This window comes from Schistocerca americana, chromosome 3 (assembly GCF_021461395.2).
Source record: "Schistocerca americana isolate TAMUIC-IGC-003095 chromosome 3, iqSchAmer2.1, whole genome shotgun sequence".
In the NCBI taxonomy this organism is placed as follows: domain Eukaryota; kingdom Metazoa; phylum Arthropoda; class Insecta; order Orthoptera; family Acrididae; genus Schistocerca; species Schistocerca americana.
The window spans coordinates 305,995,693-306,021,066 of NC_060121.1; the positions used below are offsets into that span (position 1 = coordinate 305,995,693).

Genomic DNA, 25,374 nt, shown 5'->3' on the forward strand with positions numbered 1-25,374 from the left:
ACTCCTCCTCCAGCTTCCTCTTGTTCCTCCTCCTGTTTACTCTTGCTTGTATTTCTAGACTCTTTACAGCCTTGTCTGCAGCCCGAAGGCGTTCCTTATCTAAAGCAAGCATCGCTCGTACCATGTTAGAACCTATCTTCATTCCCATATTTCTAAATACCTTGCACCTTACTGTTCCAAAAGGTGGTCACGTATGAACACTTATCACATTTCAGTTGTATTTCACTAGCAAGTCCTACGTGCTTTATTATGGAGAGTTCCAGACCAACTTCACTACAATGAATACATCTTACACAGTTTGAAAACATTCCTTTGAGAACCGACATATGAAATATTTCATTCACATCCGATTCGCCCATAAAACATTCATAGTTTCCACTCATTGAACCAAGCTTCTTCTGTGAAGTATTTTCTTTCCCAGTTTGAGTGCTATGGGCAGGTGTACTTGAGAGGTTCGGTTCACTCACTTGGTTATCGTCTTTATTGTTTACAGTAATAACACATACCTTTGGCTTTCCAACATTTCTCCTTTTCTTAAAAGCCTTCAGAGGATTTCTAATAACTTTACTTTTACTCATTATTATACTTCAACAAAACAGAGACTCAATAAACAGAATTAATTACGAATATTTTCGAGATAGCGACAGAGTAAATAAACATGAAACAATCGACAATCACACCAGCGATATATATTGAACCATCAGAGGTTAGCTACAACACATACTTTATCTCACATCACTACCTGATGAACACGGACGTTAATAATAACACCATTTGACAGCAGTTTAACAGCGCCACAGTGGGTCACGCCCATGTAGAACACATTTCAAAAAAAATTAAAAATAGTTGTAGTCTTCGGAATTGAATAAATTATATATATATTAAAAGGTAATAGTCTGCAGATTCAGAAAACGTAAAAAACTAAAAATTGAACTTTTCATGATTTTGAGCCTTTCCGGAGCCCCTTAACGAACGGGGTTTGGAGGGATTACTGGTAGATGTCTCTTGGGCTGTCGTCATTTCTGTATGATGCTGCTTGGTCGAAATGACACTAAGAGGTGGATCTCCTCACAATGGATCTGTTGGAACGATTGTACGTAATAAAAAAGAAAAATCTGTGACAACTGCGTGGGTTGATGAATGCAAGATGACCGGAAAGCAACTTGTACGCATACAGGCTGGTGCACACTAGGGAAATGAACTACAGCCAATGACTTCGAGAACTGATGTACTTTCGCCAGTTAATTCTTAAACCGCCTTTCTATCTTTTTACCCGATATGTTTTTAGGCCTCCTACGCACTGTGTCCTTGGCGGAGACCCATATCGCCACGTATGGCAATTTGTGCACAGCAGACATCTCACACTATGGAATAGTGTACGCTATGTAGAGTCTACACTATGTTCCGTGGTTTCATTCAGTGATGGGAATTTATCACCTCAACAGTGAGAATATGCCTCGTAGCCAACTTGAGAACAACACTACATCAAAGAAAGCAATAAAAGATGTCGGCACGGCATAATAGAGCGACTTCCTTCCCCCGTCTTCGCTTAATCTGATCGGACATCTGTAAGGAAAACTGTATGCGAAAAACTACGATTTGCTTTAAAAGTTTCGAAGTGACAAACCCTAAAATTGCTCATAATGTAGCATAACATAAAACTTTAAGGTGATGTAGAACTCATTAGGGTTCTTTAAGACAGCGAGAGTCATGTATCCTTTTAATATTTTTTTTATTTATTTTGTGAGAAAAGCGTAGACAAATATTTATTGATATGAACTTTACCCTGCACTAAAACATTTTTTTAGTTCAGTATTCTTGTATTAAAAACTAATATTCGTAGTTCGGCAGCGGAACACAAAACAAATGTAACTTATACAAAAGCACAATATGCATATCGATCGACCAACCAGAGATACGAAATATAGTTCCTGAATAACATCACGAATTGGCAAAGCCGCAGATATGTCAACATTCGTAATTCAGGATCAAATATAAGCAGATACTTGAAGTAGAAGATTTCTGGGATTGCTTACAGTAATGATTAGAACGTCATCCGCGGGAGTGATATTGTGGACGATGTTCCTGGTACGTAAAACAGTATATAACAACCTGTACTTAGAGCTTACTTGAGAGTATACTGCAACTAATATTTACAATTTGCAGTTACTGGAAATACAGTTTAGCAGAAGACCGTCATTGCACATAACAAAATAAGCTATGTGGACATTTATGTGAAAATTGTGTCGGTACAGTGTGAACAATACGGTTATGCGCTGGAGTGTAGTACTGTGCAAGATTTGGTTACAAGAAAAGTGAATCCTTGACATGCCAAATTTCGCTGTTTTCGTTGACGCTAGAGTCTTTCAATAACACATGTTAGCTCGCGGGGAATAGAGGAAAACGTTTGGAGCTTCGTAGAGAGAAGAAGCAGGAAACACAATAACCGTGTAGACGCTGTTATTAAGCACAGAAAAAGTACAATCAAGTTCGCACATTTTTCTCTTTGTTAACAATCCCAATGTAGCACACTTTTATTGATTTCACAACAAGTTGCAACTTCCATATTTCGTAGGAAAATTTAAATTCATTTCGTTGACTGGTATAGATACTTTTACCATATTGTCGTTTAATTTTTCAGGCTACTTTTACCACCATACCAGGGAGTGATCATGACAGAACATTATTTGAATCATTAATGAGAAATCCTCCCTGCAGAACATGCAATGTACCGTACTGCAAGCGATGTGTCACCACCAGCACTTAACATAATCCGCTTTCGAAAGTGGAAGTGCTATGCTTTTAGACCACGAAATTCGCAGTAAAATTGTATTTCCACGCGTATCATCAACAAACACTCGCGTTAGAGTAGCTGACAGTGAACAATAAAGAGCTTTCTAGCAACAATTGTAACGTGAAAAATTTAGAGACAGGAAATCAAGATGCTGAGGATACATAAAAAGAAGTATCTGGAAACAAAGCGTGAATACGCTAAATGTGATGTTGCAGAGAATGAAGAAAGAAAAATGATGTCCGATCAAATTTCAGAATCTACAGGAGTAAATAGGCCTAAGTTTGGCGAAATGAAAATCTAACATTAATGATCTCTTGGATTTTGAGAGATTTTACGAAGAAACAGCATGCGGGTACTGTCAAACGGCAGTTCCCAATGAGATGAGAGAAATAATTCTAAATAAAGACTGTGCAGAATCTTCACTAGGACACCTTTATAGAAAACCGTCTCCCGAGAACTCGATTTCAAGGTACGAACGTATGACTGTACTGACCAACCTCTATATTAAAATGAATTCAACTAATGTTTACAGTGGACATCTATTATAAGGCACGCACAGGGCTGCATTGACAGTTGTACCGGGCCTAGCGCGCCTAATACATTGATGGGCACTCGTATTTTCGTCGGTATGCATGAAGAAAAAGTAATTTGAAAACATGGAAGTGCAAGCCAGCAGCACCGTTGCTAGTGTAGCATTTGGTTCAATGTTGATTTCATTTGGTGAACGACTGACAATGTCGCAACCGATACATAACTGTTTGTCCAATATGACGAACAATGCGAAGAAGCAAGTGTAACGAACTACTGAAAGAAAAAAACGAAGGGTGCCGTTCAGGGTAAAAGATTTGGCGAATATTTTTCTAAGCTTGAAAATGCAAATTTGAACTGTCCAGTCGGTAGTAGTAACATTAACATCATGGTGAAATTTTAACGCCATTTCATGAAAGGACTAAACTTTTTGAAGGACCGTCCGTGGGCTACGCTTGTTCGCAGTATAAAGCAGCTATTAACATAACGACGTTATTCATTTTGTTTGTCTGAAGACAATATCGTTGTTGCATGAGACATCGTCCTGTACATGTTATTTGTTGACGTTGATGTTGAAGAGGCTTTAAAGACTGGGGAGGGGAGGACTTTTTTTTTTGACGTGGCGCTAACATTTGGAAGCGAGGAAGTACCGGTGACAAGAAAAGTCGTGTAAAGTGTCATGAAAGCAGGAAACAAATTAGTGAAGGGAAGGGAGATGTAAAAAATTCTATGCATCAGCAGTGTAAGGTGTAATGTAGTCAATCTGGAAACAACTGCATCGAAAGGCAGAAATTTTATGAGATGTAGAATAGAAGGTATTCATACTGAAGTACTATATCAGTGTGGTTTCTGTCACACAATGAGGTAGGGAAATTGGAAGAAGATAAATAATGCACACACATGATGTAGGAGGAAAACTTGTGGCGAAGAAAGTTGCTGTTATCTTTCATCTGTCACAATGAACTATAATGGGAGAAGATAAACCTGCTTAGAATCACTCGAATATTGCGCAGAGTGACGCGCGTCTCGAGTTGAGCACGAAAGTCGATAACGTTAGCAGCCACCCATATAAGCCGCGAACTGACACTACACTAGCTTCTCTCATGTGTGAGTGGACTCGAGGAAATTACGACGGAAGAAGCACATGGTCGTACGCAGCTTTTGACCCGGATGGAGGGAGGGGCAAATAAAAAATTTCTTAAGCCAGGTCCCTCGCGCTTGTTTTGTCCAACATGCTGCACGAAACATTAGATGTAGTGTGTAGGGGAAACAGCCGCAGGAGAACACCTTTGTAAGTAGTCAAACAAACATAAAAATGCGTTTATTTAATTTAAATTGTTTTATTACACATGTATTTTAAAAGTAATTTCCGAGAATCTTCAGCAAAACGGTATACAGTATGATGACCCTGTTATAAAATCGCCCATACTGTTTACACGTTTTTGTTTTATGTATACTGAGCATTCAAAGACCATTAAACATCTCTTCGATCAGTGTTGCTTTCAGGCATGTTTTTACTAGTCTGAGGGCTGTGGAATGAGGCATTGTCAGTAAAATTACTAGAGCTGTTGTCACCTTTCGATAAAAAAAATCGGCTTGCTAGATTAACTCTGTTCTCTAAAAAGTATCGAAGTCCCCCTGCTTATTTATCCAAAAAGTGCGCCACAGTTCGGCTTCTGATGTGATCCCTTCCAATTCATAAAATTTGGATTCTTCACCATACATTCTTTTAAATCTCGGAGCTGTAATTTTTATTATCTGCGCAGGGCATAACAATGAGAGGGCAAATGCTGGTGGTTGGTGTTTGCTGAATCTCGGCTCTAATGACGCTGATAACGAGTGGAAATAGAGCACATATAGCGAGCGACGGAAATACTCGCTTAACGAACCAGCCGGATGACTTGCCCTATATTGTTGGCGGCTTGCTGTCCTTGGAAAACGCACCTCTGAATTTAAGGCCGTAGCTATTTCATAAGCTAATTATAATAATTCCTTACTCCCTTCTTCGGCAGAACGCCTGTGTTCTGTAACTGTAGTTGTTATGGTTTATGTGTGTTCTGCACACTTAAAAGTCCAGCGTTTTGCGACATATTTTACTAGCTTCTAAGATAAGTCGTAGGGTCAGTATTACCTCACGTGTTCCGATATTTCTACGGAATCCAAACTAATCTTCCCAGAGGTCGGCTTCTACTAGTTTCTCCATTCGTCTGTAGAGAATTCGCGTTAGTATTTTGCAGCCGTGACTTATTAAACTGATAGTTCGGTAATTTTCACATCTGTCAACACCTGCTTTCTTTGGGATTGGAATTACTTGTCTATAATACATAAAGCCGATATGAATGTGGTTTGTCCAGCTGGTAAGCTGCTTTTCTTGTCCCAGAATTCTTATCCTGAGAAAGCTTTTCCTAACCTTCCACAATTGCGACAAAATGCTTCTTAAACACCGAAATACTTTCGTATTTATGAGACCACCCTGTTTCAGACAGCTGTGGTATTTTCAGTGAATATTTTTGAAACTGTTTCACTGAAAAAATTTACTGTATCGTTTTCAGTTTCAATGCAGTTGCGGATCTCATGAACCGCTGACTAGAAGGTTTAATTTGTGAGAGACGTAGTGAAAATAAAAGCTCTATTTATATGCTTTTGCCGCGCGGGATTAGCCGAGCGGTCCGCCGGCACGGTAACTCAGCGTGTTCGGTCTGGGGGGGGTTCCCTGCCCTCTGTACAAAATGAGATTAAAAATATAATAATAATAAAAATTAAAAAAACGGTCTAAGGCGCTGCAGTCATGGACTGTGCGGCTGGTCCCGGCGGAGGTTCGATTCCTCCCTTGGGTGTGGGTGTGTGTGTTTGTCCTTAGGATAATTTAGGTTAAGTAGTGTGTAAGCGTAGGGACTGATGACCTTAGCAGTTAAGTCCCATAAGATTTCGCACACATTTGAACATTTTTTTTATGTTTCTCTCAATATTTTTTGAACACCGCCATCTTTTCCCGCCATTGTAGCGCACCCGTCGAAGCCCTCTCACACGCACTTTTTAACATTTATATTTAATACATTAATGAATCCATTAAATTCATCAGCTATCATAGTAGCTCCTTTCCTAGTATATCAGCTGATTCATCAGACAAAATGCTATAGGCACTCATGGTTTTGACGTTATCGACCAATTTTTCTCTGATTAGTATTCCAAATATGTTTAAAATTTCATTTTGTATTTTTGGAGACGAAAATTGAACGTTTTCTTTGTAGGTGTTTGCTCAAAATTGCATCACCATAATCAATTTTTAGTTCAAATCTTGAAATATGCCGTCATCTTTTTCTTTTCTACTCACTGGCAAATGACCATTTCCGCAAGAAATAATTGTATTGACTACAGCTTGTAATGTGTTTCTGCTATCTTCAGTTGTTTTTGCGTGGTCTGTTTGCATAGCAACCTGTACGCTTGTGTTTGCGTTATCCCTCTCCCCCACCCCCCACAAAAAAAAGGGGGCAGGCGCACAAGGCTCGCAGTGGCATTGACTATTTACAGAAGCTTTGCAATAACTGTGTATATCTTATACATCTATAGTCTGCAAACCACTGTGACTTGTATGGCAGATGGTACGTCCCATTGTACCAGTTATTAGGGTTTCTTCCTGTTCCATTCAAGTCTGGAGCGTGGGAAGAATGATTGTTCGAATGCTTCTGTGCGTGCAGTAATTATTCTAATCTTATCTTCACGTTCCCCATGGGAGCGATAAGTAGGAGGTTGCAGTATATTCCTAGAGTAATCATTTAAAGTCGGTTCTTGAAACTTTGTTAACATACTTTCTTCGGATACTTTACGCCTGTTTTCAAAAGTCTTCCACTTCAGTTCCTTCAGTATCTCCTTTGTAGACTGATTGCACTTCCTCAGTATTCTACCAATGAACCGAAGTCTGCCACCCGCTTTACCCAGCCAACCGGAGTGGCCGTGCGGTTCTAGGCACTACAGTCTGGAACCGAGCGACCACTACGGTCGCAGGTTCGAATCCTGCCTCGGGCATGGATGTGTGTGCTGTCCTTAGGTTAGTTATGTTTAATTAGTTCTAAGTTCTAGGCGACTGATGACCTCAGAAGTTAAGTCGCATGGTGCTCAGAGCCATTTTAACCATTTTGCTTTACCCACGACTGAACCTATGTGATAATTCCATTTCATATCCCTACAAAGTCTTACACCCAGATGTACGTATGAGTTTGCCGATTCCAACAGTGACTCATTGATATTATGGTCATGGGGGGGAGGGGGGGGGGGGTACAATGTTTTCCGTTTTGTGAAGTGCAAAATTTTACATTTCTGAACATTTAAAGCAAGTTGTCAATATCTGCACCACATTTAAATCTTATCCAGACCTGAAAAAATTTATGCAGCTTCTTTCAGATAGTACTTCATTACAGATAACTGCATCATCTGCAAAAAGCATGATTTCACTATTAATATTGTCTGTAAGGTCATTAATATACAATGGCAAGGGTCTCAGCACGCTTCCCTGGAGCACACCTAAAGTTACTTCTACATCCGATGTTGATTCTCCATCCAAGATAACATGTTGCGCCCTCCCTACCAAAAAGTCCTCAGTGCAGTCACGAATTTCAATTGATATCCCATAAGATCGTACTTTTGACGACAAGTTTAGGTGTGGTACAGAGTTGAACGCTTTTCGGAAATCAAATACTTCATCTGCGTGGTTGTCTTGATCCAAAGCTTTCGGTTTCACATTATCAATGTTTTGAAAATCCATGCTGATCAGCTTGGAGGAGGTAATTCTGTTCAAGATACCTCTTTACGTTTGAGCTTACAATATGTCCCAAGATTCTACAACAAGTTGATGTCAAAGAATACGGAATGATAGTTTTGTGAATCATTTTTACTACCCTTCATTCTGACGGTTGTGACCTGTTTTTTTTCCAAGAACTAGGACCAGTTTTTTGTTCTAGGGATCTACGATAGATTATAGTTAGAAGAGGCGCTAACTCAGCCACAAATTCAGCATAGAATCTGACAGGGATTCCATCGGGCAGTGGAGCTTCGTCCAATTTTAATGATTGCACTTCTTTTTCAACACCACTGACAATAATACTTACTTCATTCATTTTTTCAGTGGTACGAGGATTAAATTGGCGCAGTGCTCCTGGGTTTACCTTTGTTAAAGGAACATTTGGTAATGGAGTTTAGCATTTGAGCTTTTGCGTTGCTACCCTCGATTTCAGTTCCTGTGTCATTCTCTAGAGACTGGACACTAACTTTGGTACCACTAACAGTTTTTACATACGATTAGAATTTCTTTGTGTTCTGTGAAAGATCACTTGACGATATTCTGCTATGGTAGTCACCAAAGGCATCATGCATCTCTTGACAGCCAAACGCATTTCATTCATCATTTTGCTCTCTATAGCCCTACGCTTTGTTTTACACCTATTATGCAGTAATCTCCATTTCTTTAGAAGTTTCTTTACAGTGACTGAAAACCACAGAGGTTTCCTCCCACTATGATCTGTTCTACCGGGTATATATACAGGGTGAGTCACTAACTGTTGCCACGTAGAATAACTCCGAATGTATGATAGTAGCTCAAAAATTTGTTGGATAAAAGTTGCATGGGACAATGGGGGCCATAATATAATGTTGGTTTTTTGTTGCTAGTTGGGGTCGCTTCAGAAATATGAAGGTCAACTTCGTTTTTTTTTTTTTTTTTTTAATGGGATGCTATAGTTTGGTACTTATTTTCTGATAACAGCTATCGAGATGAATCCAATGATGTGTAATAGTAAGTTCTTTGAAGGTCAAACAGGTGGCATGAACGTGCGTTTACAGAAGTTGTTCGAAGTGATGACCATTAGAATCAATGAAGTGCTGCAATCTTCTTATCATGGATTGAGTGGTATCCTTTATCACATCGGAACTTATCGAAGCACTGCTCTGACAATTCTTTCTCGCATATCTTCAGGTATAGTTGGAACGTCTTTATAAACAATGTCTTTTACGAATCCCCACAAGAAAAGATCTATAGGCATCGAGTCTGGCAAACACATCTACACGTCCAATCCAACGATTTGGGAATTGTCTCTGCAACTCATTTTTAGCCATCGGCGATAAATATGCTGAACACCCATCATGTTGATACCACATTCTGTTCCTTGTTCCTAAAGGTATTTCTTCCAATAACAGTCCTAATCTTTCTTGCAGGAATGTGGTGTACTTCCTACTATTAAGATTTCCTTCGATGAAATAGGGGCCTATAATTCTGTCCTACAGAATCCTACACCATACATTCACTGGCCATGGTTTCTGATGTGCAACTTGCCGCAGCCAGAATGGATTTTCAGTTGTCCAATAATGCATGTTATGAAAATTAACATTTCCATCGATCGTGAATTCAACCTCGTCAGTAAATAAAATCAAATTAATAAATGTGTCATCCCTCTGAATCTGAAGTCGAGTCCATCGGCAGAATTTAATTCTATGCATACAATCCGTGCCAGTTAATTCTTGGTGGGGACTGATATGGTAAGGATGATATTTATGGCTCATGCCAGATTCCCTTGTGATTTGATGCGAACTAACACAAGGATCTCGAACCACAGTGGCAAGAGTACCAATTTCCGTTTCCTCGTTAGTAACTTTCCTCTGCCGCGTATGTTTCCGATGCATTTAATATCCACTTGTTCTCAATTTATCATACACATATTAAAATGTATGACGTGTAGTGTGGGTACGTTGAGGATATCTTTCAGCGTCTCTGGCTCTCACTGAATTTCGTTGGCACTCTCTGTAAATGAGAAGCATATCGACTTGTTCTTCGAAGGAATACATCATTCACATTCGCTTGATTCGACGATACTAGTCTTATCGTTTCTATTTGTGTTGTATTGCGAAACCGTCTAATGGTGTTTACATGTCAATGGCATGTTAAATGGATATGCCGTAGCCAGCGAATATTTATTATTTGCACGATATATGGGAGAGAATTGTCAGAGCATGTGCTTTGATAAGTGCCAAAGTGATAAGGAATACCACTCAGTCCATATAAGAAGATTGCAGCACTGCATTGATACCAATGATCATCACTTCTAACACCTTCTGTAAATGGGCGTTCATGCCACCTTTTTGACCTTCGTTGACCTCACTGTTACACATAATTGGATTCGTCTCGATAGCCACTATCAGTATCAAACTATAGAAAAACAAAGTTGACCTTCATATCTCTGAAGCGACCCCACCTATCAACAAAAAACAAACGTCATATTATGGCCCCCATTGTCCCATGCATCTTTTGTCCAACAAACTTTTCAGCTACTATCATACTTTCGGAGTAATTCTTGGTGGCAATAGTTAGTGACTCACCCTGCATATCCAGTACATGATCAACCATTCTTTTAAACTTGAGCCGGAGTTCCTCGACACACTCCTGCCCTGTGCTGGAAGTTTCGAGACCCTCACAGAGATTTGACGCTACTGATTTTTATCTAGTTTGCAGAAATATATATGTCTTTCTGCTCGTTTTAGTTGTGTTCGTAATCATTGTTGCCACAACTGTGTCATGTCACTGATACCAGTTTCGATGTGGACATCGTCAAAGAGGTCAGATATATTTGTTGCCATTAGGTCCAGTATACTTCCATCATGAGTGGGGCTCTTAAGTATCTGTTATAAGCAGTTTTCAGAGAAGGCATTTAGTAAAGTTTTTTTATACCGGTACTTAGTGAATGTTCAGACAATTAGGGACCCCTGCATACCACATAAATTATAAGTTTCGGCGGGAATAAAACACAAAACAAACAAAACCCACCTTTCAGTCTTTTTAAGTAAGCAAGCCAAGGCTGGTACCATTTCTAACCAAGTTTTACTAAATTTGTGTTTCAAATACGAAGAATCACCAGCAAAATAACCTTCTGGATGTACCCAGCAACGCTTTAGCATTTCCATTGGCTTTTTGGTAGTCAAAAAAGATCGTCCAACCCACTGCCCGATATCATTTTCATGACACTTATCTCAATCTTCCAGAATGAATGTAGATTCAGATGCTTGAGATTCAGAAACCACCTCATCAATAATATTACCAGAATTACGGGTTAGATTCTAATCCCTTTATTGGGTTCAGTGGTGAGTTACGTTTTTTTTACTACTGTCTCTTGGACGACCAGAACAATGTCGTGTAAATGGCGCTAGAATCACCTCACTACATGTACTGCCACCTGGATCATCCTCATTACCAGTTATTTTCCTTTTTTGTTTTGAGGCTGCAAAAATAAACAAGCCTAAAAATCATATTTCAGTTATATAGTCCGACCCACAAGAGCTTGCTTAATCAATTCATTAATTTGTTTTCACTTCCTCACTGATCACTATTTTTAACCAGCTGCAAGAAATATTTTATTCATTCGACCCGTATGTGTGTATGTATGTAATTAGTATTCCATGATTTTCGTAAAAACCAATAAATCAATTATATTTATGTGTCATGCATATTTGTTAGCACCAATGGATCAAATAACAACTGAAATCACGAAATACGTTCGAATACGTTTCAAAATCAAAATAATCTTTATTGAAGTCCATATTCAAAGACAGAAACCGATATTACGAAAAAAGACAAATGGACAAAGACGAAATTTTATAAAATCAAGTATCAAGAACATCAAGTCAAATAACGTGTTAAAAGTTGATATTTGAACTGAGTGCTATTGACGTTCATAAAAACGCCAGGTTCAGCTTTCGTTAGCCAGACTATAACGAAACTGCGAAGTTTTTACGTAGTTAAAATCAGTTCTAGCTGCGTAAATCGATATGATGGCCACGACATTCATAATACCAGGTAGCTACCTAACCTACACCTAGATAAGAACAACAGTATTTCCTTTTACAAAGAAAATATTACATTTAATAATAAAAAACAAAAAGTAGAACGTCCATTGTTGTTACCCTCTTAATCATTGTTCAACAGGATGCACGTATCACTACTCAGTATCAACCAGATTTTTTAATTTAGTTTGACATGGGCAATGAATGAATATTTTTCACCGTCTAAATTTGCCTCTTTCAAAACAATAACATATCAAATAACTGCAAGACACACGTAATTCCATCCCAGTCCCGCCATTTTGAGTCTCGCAGTCGCATACGCAGCCGAGTGTACGAGCGCTCGGCTAGATTCGGTAATCTTCGTTCGTTGCCGGCACGGCGGGGGCTAGCGTGCAAGGCACTTGTTTGTTGTGCTAGCGTATTGCATGACTGCAATCAGTGTTGCCAATTTAGCGACTTTGTCGCTAGAAATGGCGACTTTTGCCTTCGTATTAGCGACAAAAATTATTTAGCGACTTGTCTGTCGACTTTTGGAGTACTGACGACTTTTGAAGTACAAATCAAAACTATTTTGGGCCAGTATTTTCATTAACAAAACTAAGATTTTAATTATAGAATGGGTGCTACACTGACTTTGTTATAGATTTACTAAGTTAAATTAAGTTCTTAGCAGATCATGTAGTATTGTTCAGCATTTAGTAAACCTGAATGTGGGAATTGCCTAATGAGTAAGAAAACCTTGACTATAGAACAATTCATTATTTTCATTATTCATTACCCACTAGCCTGTTATCGTCGATAGCGTATCGATCTATAATTCTTCAACTTTTGAACTCCTTTTATTTTTCGAATTGACAAAAAACATACGTAATATTAAGCACAATAAAATACATTTCTGTCCAGCAACCTCTAATTTTTCGAAATGTTAACTCGCAGTCAAATTATTACCACATGCACAGTGGTAACGCAAGAACAATTCGGTGGGGGTATCTCAGACATTATTACGTTTTAAACAATGAACAATAGGACCGATATCGAGTTACCGAGTGAGTAGATTGTTTCATGACCTCTAGTTCGCCTGAGTTTTAATGTATTTTCAGTGATTATAAATTGGTGAAACTTACGTAGTGGTGGCTTACATAATTCAATTACCACAGTAGAAGCAATACGCTCAAAAATATCGGGATCCGTGGGAAGCAGAACCTGAATTCAATGGGTGGCTGAAACCAGTCGTTGGAGACTTATCCACGGCAAGATGTCAAGTATGTGCAACAGAGTTTTATGCTAAATTGTGTGATATTATACAGCATTCGAAAACTATTAAGCATAAACAAAAAATTGATTTAAAAAAAAACACAAACCACCTTACCTGTGAAAATTGTTCCGAAAACTACCGTTAGAATAGCAATCAGAGCAGAAGACGCCCTTTATTTATTGCTGAAGATTTTTCTATTTTAGCTGTAGATAATTTAGGAATACTGCGCAAGAAGGTGTTTCCCGGTGATGAGGGCGCTAAAAATATGCAGTTACATCGTACAAAGTGCACTAACATTATAACTGAAGTTTTGGCTCCATATTTTACACAATCATTGGTTGACGATACAGGTAACCAAAAACAGAGTGTAGTAATAGATGAATCCACAGATGTATCAATATCTAAAATGCTAGCTATCGTTATGCGGTACTATAGTGTAAACAACCAAACCATTAGATCAGCATTTCTCAAACTCGCTGTAGTAGAAACTGCAGATGCAAGAAATCTGGCTTCTGTTCTTGTGAATTCTTTGAAAGATCTCAAACTTCCAATCGCTAATATGGTAGGAATTGGCACAGATAATGCTTCTGCAATGGTTGAAATAAACAATGGGCTTTTCGAACAACTCAAGAGAGAATATGGTTTGAAGAATTTGGTATTGATCAGTTGCATTTGTCACTCTCTTCAGCTTGCAGCTTCGCAAGCCTCAGTGAATACCATACCTAGAAACATAGAGTTTCTTGTACAGGAAACCTACAGTTGGTTCTCTATTTCGCCCAAAATACAAGAGGAATATAAAAAGGTTTATGAGACAATAAATTGTGGAAAACAGCCACTAAACATTTTGAAAGTCTGTGCAACACGTTGGCTTTCAATTGAACCAACAATACGAAGAATTCTGGACAGTGGGAAGAACTTAGGCTACATTTTTCACTTGCTATGGTTCAAGATAATTGTTACACTGCCGATCTTTTGTACAAGATGTATTGTGATGACTCATATCATCTTTACGTGTTTTACTTTAAACATGCTTTAAAAGACGTACAAATAGCAATAAAAACTTTTGAAGGAGAAGACAATGACCCCACTAAATTACTAGATGCACTTGTATTTCTCATGCAGTCACTCGGACAAAACATACTTTTTCCAACTGTTTATTTGTTGACAACACCAGTTCCAAGCGAATGTATGTACACAAAACTGAACCTTGGCTTTATGTTTGAACAGAAATGGTCTGAGTCAAGTTTGAAGAAAATAAAGTTTATTTGAAGAAGAAATGCTTTCAGTTTAGTCTGAAACTCATAAAAGAAATTCAACAAAGACTGCCAAGTAACATTACGATCCTGAAAAAAATGTCACTGCTGAATGTTTAAGAAACACTAAAAATGAATAAAAATAATGCTCTAGTGGATGTAGCCAAAGAATTGGGTTTTAGTGGCGATTTCATAGACGATATGCTGCAAGAATGGCATAGTATCAACTTCATTAGGTGGAATAACACTACTAAAACTGTTCGATTTGGGAGTGAGGTTTTGCAGTATAAAAATGCCGCAGGGGAGAACCCTTTTTCTTTGATTTCACAACTAGCAAGACCAGCTGAAGAAACAAAATAAAGATTGTGCATCTTTTGACATACCGTCAGACGTATTGGAGCTTTTGGAACGAACAAAAGTTACTCTCTTGCGACAAAACCAGTCGAACGGCATCATCATCTTTTGAGCGACGTTCAACCCTCTACATCAACTACAGTTCTGTCAGAACATGAAACAGAAGAGTTATTCGATCTTCTGAGTGACGACGATGAATAGCTCACATACCGGTGTGTGTATATATTTTGTAACCTAATTTGAGTTCTTGCTTTCTTTTGTTACGAATATAGGTGTATATTTCGAGTATATTTGACTACTGTGATTGAAACAACAATTTATGTGTTGTGTCAATTATGATAACATGTTTAATTAAACGTTAGCGTATTTTATATGTATGTTGTTGCAAGCGATGCGTCATTTAATTAAGACAATATAGCAGTTACGTATGAGACAATTTTTATTAACATTTTATAACCCCCCCCCCCCCCCCCCCCGGCTTATTGCACTATTCACAGCACGAAATTTTCAGTACACCCCTAATAAAATCAGTTTTAGCGAATTTCTAGCGACTTTTGATATTGAATCTAGCGACTCGGGTTTTTTTAATGTTGGCAACACTGACTGGAGTAGAAGGGAGAACCAATAGAGGTGGTCAAGGTACTCTTCGCCACACACCGTCAGGTGGCTTGCGGAGTATGGATGTAGATGAAAGCAAGCAACTCACAACAAAATTTTCATTCATCTTAGGATTTCCTGCAGGCTTTCAGTGTTGATGTATCATTAACTGACATTTAACTGTAACAAACTGCACGAAGAGTGATGTGTTTATGATAAACCTTCAATGGCCAGCACCTTGGACAGGTATACTGTCACAACACGTAAGTTACAAAGCCTTTACACCGAAGCGATCAAAACGAACGCGAGTATGTATTTATTTATCGCATATAAGACATCACTTTAACAAAATCTGTAAGATTACAATAAAGAGAAAATAAAGCAATACTATACGTATGGCAGTGAGAGAAGTGAAAATTAAATAAAGTAAAAACAAAAACACAGAAGACAATGTTCATGTAAAAGAGCTGGTGTGCTTCTGCCTGGGATTACAGTCATTACACACATGCGAAGCCCAGTACGTTGCGTCTTGTACGGCCTTGTCATTTGCTGTTAGTAGGTTATCGTGCAAGGTTCGTCCAGTTTCGTGCAGACTGGTAGGTGTTGCGGGTCTTGCAATTCTCCACAATCGCAGAGCTCGTCTGTACTGATATAGCCCCATTTCTTCAGGTAACCTTTGCGTCGTGATACACCCATTCTTAATCTATTCAAGGCTTTCCAGGTCGTGTATGGGAGTTCGAAGCTAGGTGTAGGTCCTTCCGTGGAACGATTTCCTCGTCTTGCTGGTTCCGAGTTTCGCCACAGTTCTTGTTGTCGTACCTTAGGCGGTAAAGGGGTTGGATCGGTTGTTTGTAGAAAACTCTTCCTTGATTTAAGTATTTTAGGTTGGGGGTAGTGTCCAAACATTGGATGCCTGGGATCTGTTTCTTGTTTTTGTTTCTCGGCTTCCTGGAGCTGTTCTCCTTCTGATGTCTCTAGGGGCTATGCCCGTAAGTTGGTATAACTGGTTTGTGGAAGGTGGAGTGAACGTACATTCGTGCAAGCTTCAATACTTGAACTGCAGAGAACGTAGAAAAACACGAGATAGTCAAACGCCGACATGATGATTCCAATATCTGCGAAACTAACATGCCATATTTGGGGGTTTTCGTATTTATACTTGCGAATTACGAAAATACTGGAACCTGGTTTTAGTGATCACTGCATTAAAACGAATGATTTTTAGATTGGTTTGTTCTGCTCAAGTGTCGAGAAATGTACGTAAAGGTGAAGTACGTGGAGATAGTTGTCAATTTTGGTACATATCCAACTTTCCTTAGTACTAGTTGGGTTGATTTGGGGGAGGAGACCAAACTGCAAGGTCATTGGTCTCATTGCGTTAGGGAAGGAAGTCGGCCATGCCCTTTCAAGGGAACCATCCTGGCATTGGCCCGAAACGATGTAGGGAAATCACAGAAAACCTAAATCAGGATGTCCAGAAGCAGGATTGAACTATCGTCGTCCTGATTGCGAGTCCAGTGTGCTAACCACTGGGCCACCTCCTTCGGTCTTAGAACTTGTCCAAGGCGTTGTATACAGCAGGTTGACGCTTTTTGCAGGCTCCTCTTTACAACTAAGAACGCAATTTAAATGCAGAACAATAATTAGCGACATCCAACACACCTGAAATAAATGTAGTGTGACTAGGCCCTCCCATCAGGTAGACGGTTCACCGAGTACAAGCCTTTCGATTTGACGACACTTCGGCAACTTGTGCATTGATGGGGATGAAATTATGATGATTAGGACAACACAACACCTAGTCCCTGAGCGGAGAAAATCTCTGACCCAGCCAGGAATCGAGCACAGGCCCTTAGGATTGACATTCTGCTCACTGGCCACTCAGCTACTGGGGGCTGACAACACACCTGAAGAAAGGCTAGCATCAACACTGGTTATTTGCAACTGGAGACATTTACATTAGTGAATGTTTCGCATATCAGAAGCTATTATAGACGAGGGTTGGAACTTAAATAGTGGCAACTATTCATTCACAACTGATACTGCCTGTCGAATCTCTGGAACAGTTCTGAAGCGAATGCCACGAAGTGGTTCCTTCATCTTTGGAATCAAATCAAAGTCACAAGGACTTAAGTTCGGGGAGTATGGTGGATGGTACGCTACTTCCCAGTCCCATTGGCTGGACACAGCAGCCACAGCTTGCATAGTATGTGCCCGCGCATTGTCATACAAAATTATGGATGGGTTGTGAAGAAAGTGTCACCGCTCCTTTTGCAAAGCTGGTCACAGGTGATGCTCCAGAAACGAACAGTTATACTGTGCATTGACAGTCTGCTGTGGAGGAATGTAATGCGTTGGGATAACACATCACAGTTGTACACGAGAATCACCATAACTTTAGACCACTCCATTCGCACCATCAACAGAATAGGTTCTGCTAACGCTGTACTACACCTTCACATCACTGGCAATGGGTTCTACACAATGCTGATGACTACTTTGAAGGACAGTAACATGTGCAAACATGTAACTCTTTTGTATCGGTTGTGAAAAAATAGTTACAATGTTATCTATAAATCGTCTTGATTGCAAAAATGTTTATTCACATGGCTGATTTCGGTTCCTCTAGAACCGTCTTGAGATCTGAAATGATAATTATCGTTTTGATTCATCTAGAACCATCTTCAGATCTGAAAATGGTTCTCGAGGAACCGAAACCGGTCGTGTGAATAAACATTTTTGCAATCAAGACGGATTATAAATAACATTGTATAACCAGTGATTGCGGTATCCCATCAGACATTATGTCTGTTTTTGCAAATAAATAGTTGCAACTATTTAAGTTCCAACCCTCATATCAGATAGTTTCTGATGTCTGCAGTGTCATATGCGAACCTGTTCAAGGATTTTATTCAAGTATCATCAAAATTCGCTGACAGTGATATGCTGTACATCAGCCATGTATTTACAAATAACATGATCAGGTCCTTCAAATATTTCTAATTTTATTCAGCATCATAGATGTACAGGGTGTTTCAAAAGAAAGTTTATATTTGTAGAGCTCTCTGCACATGCGCAACCAATCGATGCAATGGATGGCGGGCAGGTGGGAGGGGGGGGGGGGTGTTCATCGCTTGGTTAGCTTTTAGGAATTTAGTCAATTTGGATTGCTTATCGAGAGCGGATCACACATTCTGTGTAGGAGACCTTTAGAAAAATGCTGCTTCGGCAACTGTAGCACGGAGAAAATTTTGCAGTGATCGTGGATTGCATAATGTAAATGATGCTCCAAGTGTTCCACTTATCTCAAATTGCATCAAAACATCTGAGGAGACCAGTTCAACATTCATCGAACTGAAATCCAGGAGACCAAGGTCATCAAGAACGGGTGAATCTATGGAGAGTGTAAATTGATGTGTTTGTGAGCATTCTAACCCCTCAGTCATAAACATGCAGTTTCTTTAAATATGTATAGCTCTCGTCCTCGAAAAAGTACCAGCCAATTATTCCTCGAACCGACTTTGCGCTTATACCGTATCTTTGGCAAATGATGGAGGGGTTTATCCTGCTCCTGTTTAAGATTTGTTTTACTCCAGTAGCGGCAGTTTTGCTTTTTGGTGTGACTGTGCAGGTGAAAATGAACCTCGTCAGGAAACAAGAGGTTTTTAAATGAAGGGCACTAAGTCACATCATTAACAAACTGCAGTCCATACTGTGATCCTGAGGCTTTAATTCTTGCACCAATTGTATTTTGTAAGGGTATAGTTCAAAGCCTTTTTTGCATAGACACACACACACACACACACACACACACACACACACACACAGTAAACTAAATAAAATGTCGGTAGTGTCATATCTCAGTGAGGAACTTGAAACGTTCAGCAAAAGGCAGGAACATGCAGAGAAAATATGGCTCAAGTTTAAACAAATAGTTTACCATACACTGGAAAGGTATGTACACAGTAGAACAGTTCTTATTGGGAGAGAACCTCTATAACATTCAGTCACTGTAAAGAAACTTCTAAGGAAACAGAGATTATTGCATAATAAGTGTAAAACAAAGCATAGGGCTATAGATAGAGAGGTTTTGAATGAAACACATTTGACTGTCAAGAGAACAATGCATGAAGCCTTCAGTGACTACCGTAGAAGAATATTGTCAAATGATCTTTCGCAGAAAGCAAAGAAATTCTGTTTGTGTATAAAGATTGTTAGTGGCACCAAAGTTAGTGTCTAGTCCCTAGCAAATCAGACAGGAACTGAAATTGAGGGTAGCAAAGCAAAAGCTGAAATACTTAACTCCATTTTTAAACATTCCTTTAACAAAGGAAAACCTGGGAGAACTGCCCCAATTTAATTCTCATACCATTGGAAAGATGAATGAAATAAGTATTACAGTCAGTGGTGTTGAAAAACAGAAGAAATCATTAAAACTGAATAAAGCTCCAGGGCAAGCTCCAGGGCCTGATGGAATCCCTGTCAGATTCTGTACTGAATTTGTGGCTGTATTAGCCGCGCTCTGAATAATAATCTAGCATAGATCCCAACACCAATAAAACTGTGCCCAGTTCTTGAAAAAAAAGCACGGGTCACACCCGTCTACTATAAGGGCCGTATAAGTGATCTACAAAACTGCCATCCAATATCCTTGACATTAATTTGATGTAGAATCTTAGAACATATTCCAGTGGCGGCTCATTCGTAAGGGCCAGAGAGGCCTGAATCCACCAGAATTTTGTATATAGTTTCATGCTGTGTATTTTTTCAGTATTATATCAAACAGTTTGAATATCACATGATTCTGGTGTAGTACTGCGCTACTCCTTCCTCACCCCTACCCGCAGCCCATCATTCTGCAGTGACAGATCTATTTTCCTTTTGACACCCCATTCAGCCAAGGGCTGATGGCAGCACCTCATGGTCTGTACTCCCTGCACACCTCCAGCTTGGTAAACTGCAGTTGTAGTGACGTGGCTGAGCCATTTCCCTTACTCCACCTCACCCCCATCCGTGACACGGCTTGGGGTCATCTTGGTAGGCTCAGTGGATGGCCCAGTTCATGCATTCATTTCCTTCTCTGCACCTCAGTGAACCTTACTGTCTCTGTCATGTTACCACTGTCCCAGCTGTCCACACCTGTACAGTGTCTGGACCAGCTTGTTTGGGTCCATAACCTGAATGGGCCCATAACCTGAATTTTTCCATGAAAGCAAACAAGAGTGAATAAACAGGGTGTCTCAAAAGAAAATTTATATTTGATGTGTCAAAATAAAACAGAGGTTGAAGTCTATCAACAAAATCTTTATTTATTATTGAAATAGATAGTTTAGAACTTTACTTCTGAAAAATAATGTCATTTAAATGCAATTCAGCATACTTACGGTACTCACTTAAATGATGACAAAATTTTGCGTGATGGCTTGGCATGTAGACACCAGGATGGCTGCCACTTCACTATGAATATTTTCTTTCAATTGCTCCAAGAAAGTCATATTACAGACATATACTTTAGATTTGACATATCCCCATAAGAAAATATCAAGGGCCTCAAATCTGGACTGCATGGGAGGCCAATTTACGTCACACCTCTTTGCCAATTTGCCATAGAAAATTTCATGGACACACAGCACATATACATTGGACATGTGTGCTGTGGTTCCATCTTACTGGAACCATGTTCTTTGCTTATAACTAGGGAAGTCCTGCAATTCAGCCACCAAATAGTCATTTAACATCATCATATAATGTTCTGAATCCACTTTAATTGCATGACTGCTCCTCCTCCTCGAAAAGTACGAGCTAATTATTCCTTGAGCTGACATCGCAGCCCATAAATTATCTTTGGCGAATGAAGGGTTTCTCATGTTCCTGTTAGATAAACAGTCAGTAGTGTCATATCTCACTGAGGAATTTGAAACTTTCAGCACAGAGCAGGAGCATGTAGAGAAACTATGGCTCAAGTTTAAAAGAATAGTTGACCATGCACTGGATAGATACATGTAATTCTGCTTCTTTAGTTATCCTTTGTACTTTGGTAATCATTGTTGCCACAACAACACACGGTCACCAATACCAGTTTTGATGTGGACATCCTCAAAGAGGTCAAATCTATTCCTTGCCATTAGATCCAATAAATTTCCTTCATGAGTTTGGTTCCTAATTATCTGTTCTAGGCACTTTTCAGTAGTGGTTCACCGCATTCCTCATCATGACCGCCACTAATAAAACTTTAATTTTCCCATTTAATTCTTGGGTGATTAAAGTCTCTATCAATGATTACAGTATGATTGGGGAACTTACAGTGAACTGAGGTTTTCTCTAAAGTTTTTGGTTACATCAGGAAATGAGTCTGGTGGGCAATAGAAGGAGCCAATTACAATCTAAGCCCAACTCTGATTCGAAATCTTGCCCAAGCAATCTCACAAGCAGCTTCAGTTGCTATCTCAGTGGATCTGAGTTTCCTGTCTACTGTGACAAACACACTGGCTCCATTTCACATTGCCCATCATTTTGATATACACTTAAATTTTCCCCAAAAATCTCACTGCTATCAATTTCAGGTTTCAACCAGCTTTCTGCACATAATATTATGTGAGCTTCACTGCTTTTCATGAGCACTTCAAACTCTGGCACTTTATTGTGAATGCTTTGGCAGTTTGCCATTATGATGTTAATACTCTTACCTGTGAAAGGTATTTCTTTTGATCTTACACTGTTACTTCTGGGTTTCCTACAGCTATCATTGTCAATCTAAAAAATCCTTGTGTGCACCCCACACACAGTCAGCTACCTAAGTAGGAGCCTCTTATGTGTAGAACACACCTGATCCATTTAGGGGGAGCCTGCAGTTCTCAGCCCTGTGGTACAAGCCCAGTAAGTTGCAGCCTAGTTTGTCACAGACCTTCAAAGTCTGTGGTGCAGTCCTTCCACTCAGAACCAAAGGGCCACGATCATTTCTGAGGACAGTGCTGTAAATTGTGAGCTTTCTTGAAACTCCATGTGCAAGACTGGTCTCTTCAACCTTCTCTGCCAGTCACTGGAATGATCCAAGTATGATCTCAGAGCCCAGATGACAGGCATCATTTGTTCCAATGTGTGCCACCATCTTGCACCCTCATATTGAATGAGGTCCCAGGCATACACACCAAGTTCACCTGGTGTCCTGTCCTGTTCCTTGCTGCTATTTCCCTAATGGGTGTAGTGTTAGCAGAAGAGCCAACACCGTGTTACTAGAGGAGGCTGATTTGCACGCGTTTTAGCTCATGCAGGCTGGCATGAGGAGGGAAGAACTATACTGGCGTGAGGTCTGGAACACGACAAGGAATTAGAATTCAGAAAGCGGATGTAATTAGTTTCATACTTAACTTTAATCCATTAATGATGAACGTTGCTCTTGACGGTACATGAGTAACAATATTATCTGTTCAGAATAGTAACTGAATATGGCACCTTGCTAGGTCGTAGCAAATGACGTAGCTGAAGGCTATGCTAAACTATCGTCTCTGCAAATGAGAGCGTAAGTAGGCAGTGAAACATTGCTAGCAAAGTCAGCTGCACAACTGGGGCGAGTGCTAGGGAGTCTCTCTAGACTAGACCTGCTGTGTGGCGGTGCTCAGTCTGCAATCACTGATAGTGGCGACACGCGGGTCCGATGTATACTAACGGACCGCGGACGATTTAAAGGCTACCACCTAGCAAGTGTGGTGTCTGGCGGTGACACCACAATGGGTACCATCATTTGTTGTATGTTCAAACAACCAACGATTAATAGAGCCCTACACTTTTGTGTTTTCCTCCTCTTGACACTTTATAAAACAGGTTTCCCCAGAAGAGGCGAAGTGAATCCCATTGGCTCAGTTTCAGTGAAAGACAGCACCTCAAACTTGTTGGTTAGGGGGACTGATAAAACACTCTGAGTCCTTCTTGGTCCCCATCCAACCTGCAGAGGATACCTAGATCTACCATTGACACACCCCTGTCAGTCAAGTGGATAAGTAATGACAGATCCCATACTTTCTGCACAGGGGCAGGATTCACAGGAGAGGATAGTATTGAGGTACCTCTAATGCTGGTATCACAGAAAGACGTGTTTTGGGAGCTCTTCCATCACACTGATTGTTTGACAGTATTCAGGGCAATTTCCAACTGCTTATGAAGGTAGACCATCTCATCCCGTGTTTGAGAACAGCATTCAGAGTGGGGCTGCATTTTGACTGGTGCAATGCATTACAAGGCAGTGAACTTTAAATCAAGCCCATTGATAATCTTTTAAACTGTTGAGCTAAGAAGTTGCCAATTCCATATGAGAACTGAAGCAAATACACAAAACAAGATTTCTACACTCCTGGAAATTGAAATAAGAACACCGTGAATTCATTGTCCCAGGAAGGGGAAACTTTATTGACACATTCCTGGGATCAGATGCATCACATGATCACACTGACAGAACCACAGGCACATAGACACAGGCAACAGAGCATGCACAATGTCGGCACTAGTACAGTGTATATCCACCTTTCGCAGCAATGCAGGCTGCTATTCTCCCATGGAGATGATCGTAGAGATGCTGGATGTAGTCCTGTGGAACGGCTTGCCATGCCATTTCCACCTGGCGCCTCAGTTGGACCAGCGTTCGTGCTGGACGTGCAGACCGTGTGAGACGACACTTCATCCAGTCCCAAACATGCTCAATGGGGGACAGATCCGGAGATCTTGCTGGCCAGGGTAGTTGACTTACACCTTCTAGAGCACATTGGGTGGCACGGGATACATGCGGACGTGCATTGTCCTGTTGGAACAGCAAGTTCCCTTGCCGGTCTAGGAATGGTAGAACGATGGGTTCGATGACGGTTTGGATGTACCGTGCACTATTCAGTGTCCCCTCGACGATCACCAGTGGTGTACGGCCAGTGTAGGAGATCGCTCCCCACACCATGATGCCGGGTGTTGGCCCTGTGTGCCTCGGTCGTATGCAGTCCTGATTGTGGCGCTCACCTGCACGGCGCCAAACACGCATACGAACATCATTGGCACCAAGGCAGAAGCGACTCTCATCGCTGGAGACGACACGTCTCCATTCGTCCCTCCATTCACGCCCGTCGCGACACCACTGGAGGCGGGCTGCACGATGTTGGGGCGTGAGCGGAAGACGGCCTAACGGTGTGCGGGACCGTAGCCCAGCTTCATGGAGACGGTTGCGAATGATCCTCGCCGATACCCCAGGAGCAACAGTGTCCCTAATTTGCTGGGAAGTGGCGGTGCGGTCCCCTACGGCACTGCGTAGAATCCTACGGTCTTGGCGTGCATCCGTGCGTCGCTGCGGTCCGGTCCCAGGTCGACGGGCACGTGCACCTTCCGCCGACCACTGGCGACAACATCGATGTACTGTGGAGTCCTCACACCCCACGTGTTGAGCAATTCGGCGGTACGTCCACCCGGCCTCCCACATGCCCACTATACGGCCTCGCTCAAAGTCCGTCAACTGCACATACGGTTCACGTCCACGCTGTCGCGGCATGCTACCAGTGTTAAAGACTGCGATGGAGCTCCGTATGCCACGGCAAACTGGCTGACACTGACGGCGGCGGTGCACAAATGCTGCGCAGCTAGCGCCATTCGACGGCCAACACCGCGGTTCCTGGTGTGTCCGCTGTGCCGTGCGTGTGATCATTGCTTGTACAGCCCTCTCGCAGTGTCCGGAGCAAGTATGGTGGGTCTGACACACCGGTGTCAATGTGTTCTTTTTTCCATTTCCAGGAGTGTATTAA

General features: G+C 40.7%; 1 protein-coding gene across 1 annotated transcript in view; it reads left to right on the plus strand.

The window, feature by feature from the left end:
• The first annotated feature begins 2,066 nt into the window (after positions 1-2,066).
• The window catches only part of LOC124607384, a 111,917-nt gene continuing 88,609 nt past the window's right edge, over positions 2,067-25,374 (plus strand). The window contains exon 1 of the mRNA XM_047139700.1: positions 2,067-2,088. Within this exon, the coding sequence (XP_046995656.1) occupies positions 2,080-2,088 (9 nt within the window). The 5' untranslated portion in view covers positions 2,067-2,079. The remainder of the gene's footprint in view (positions 2,089-25,374) is intronic.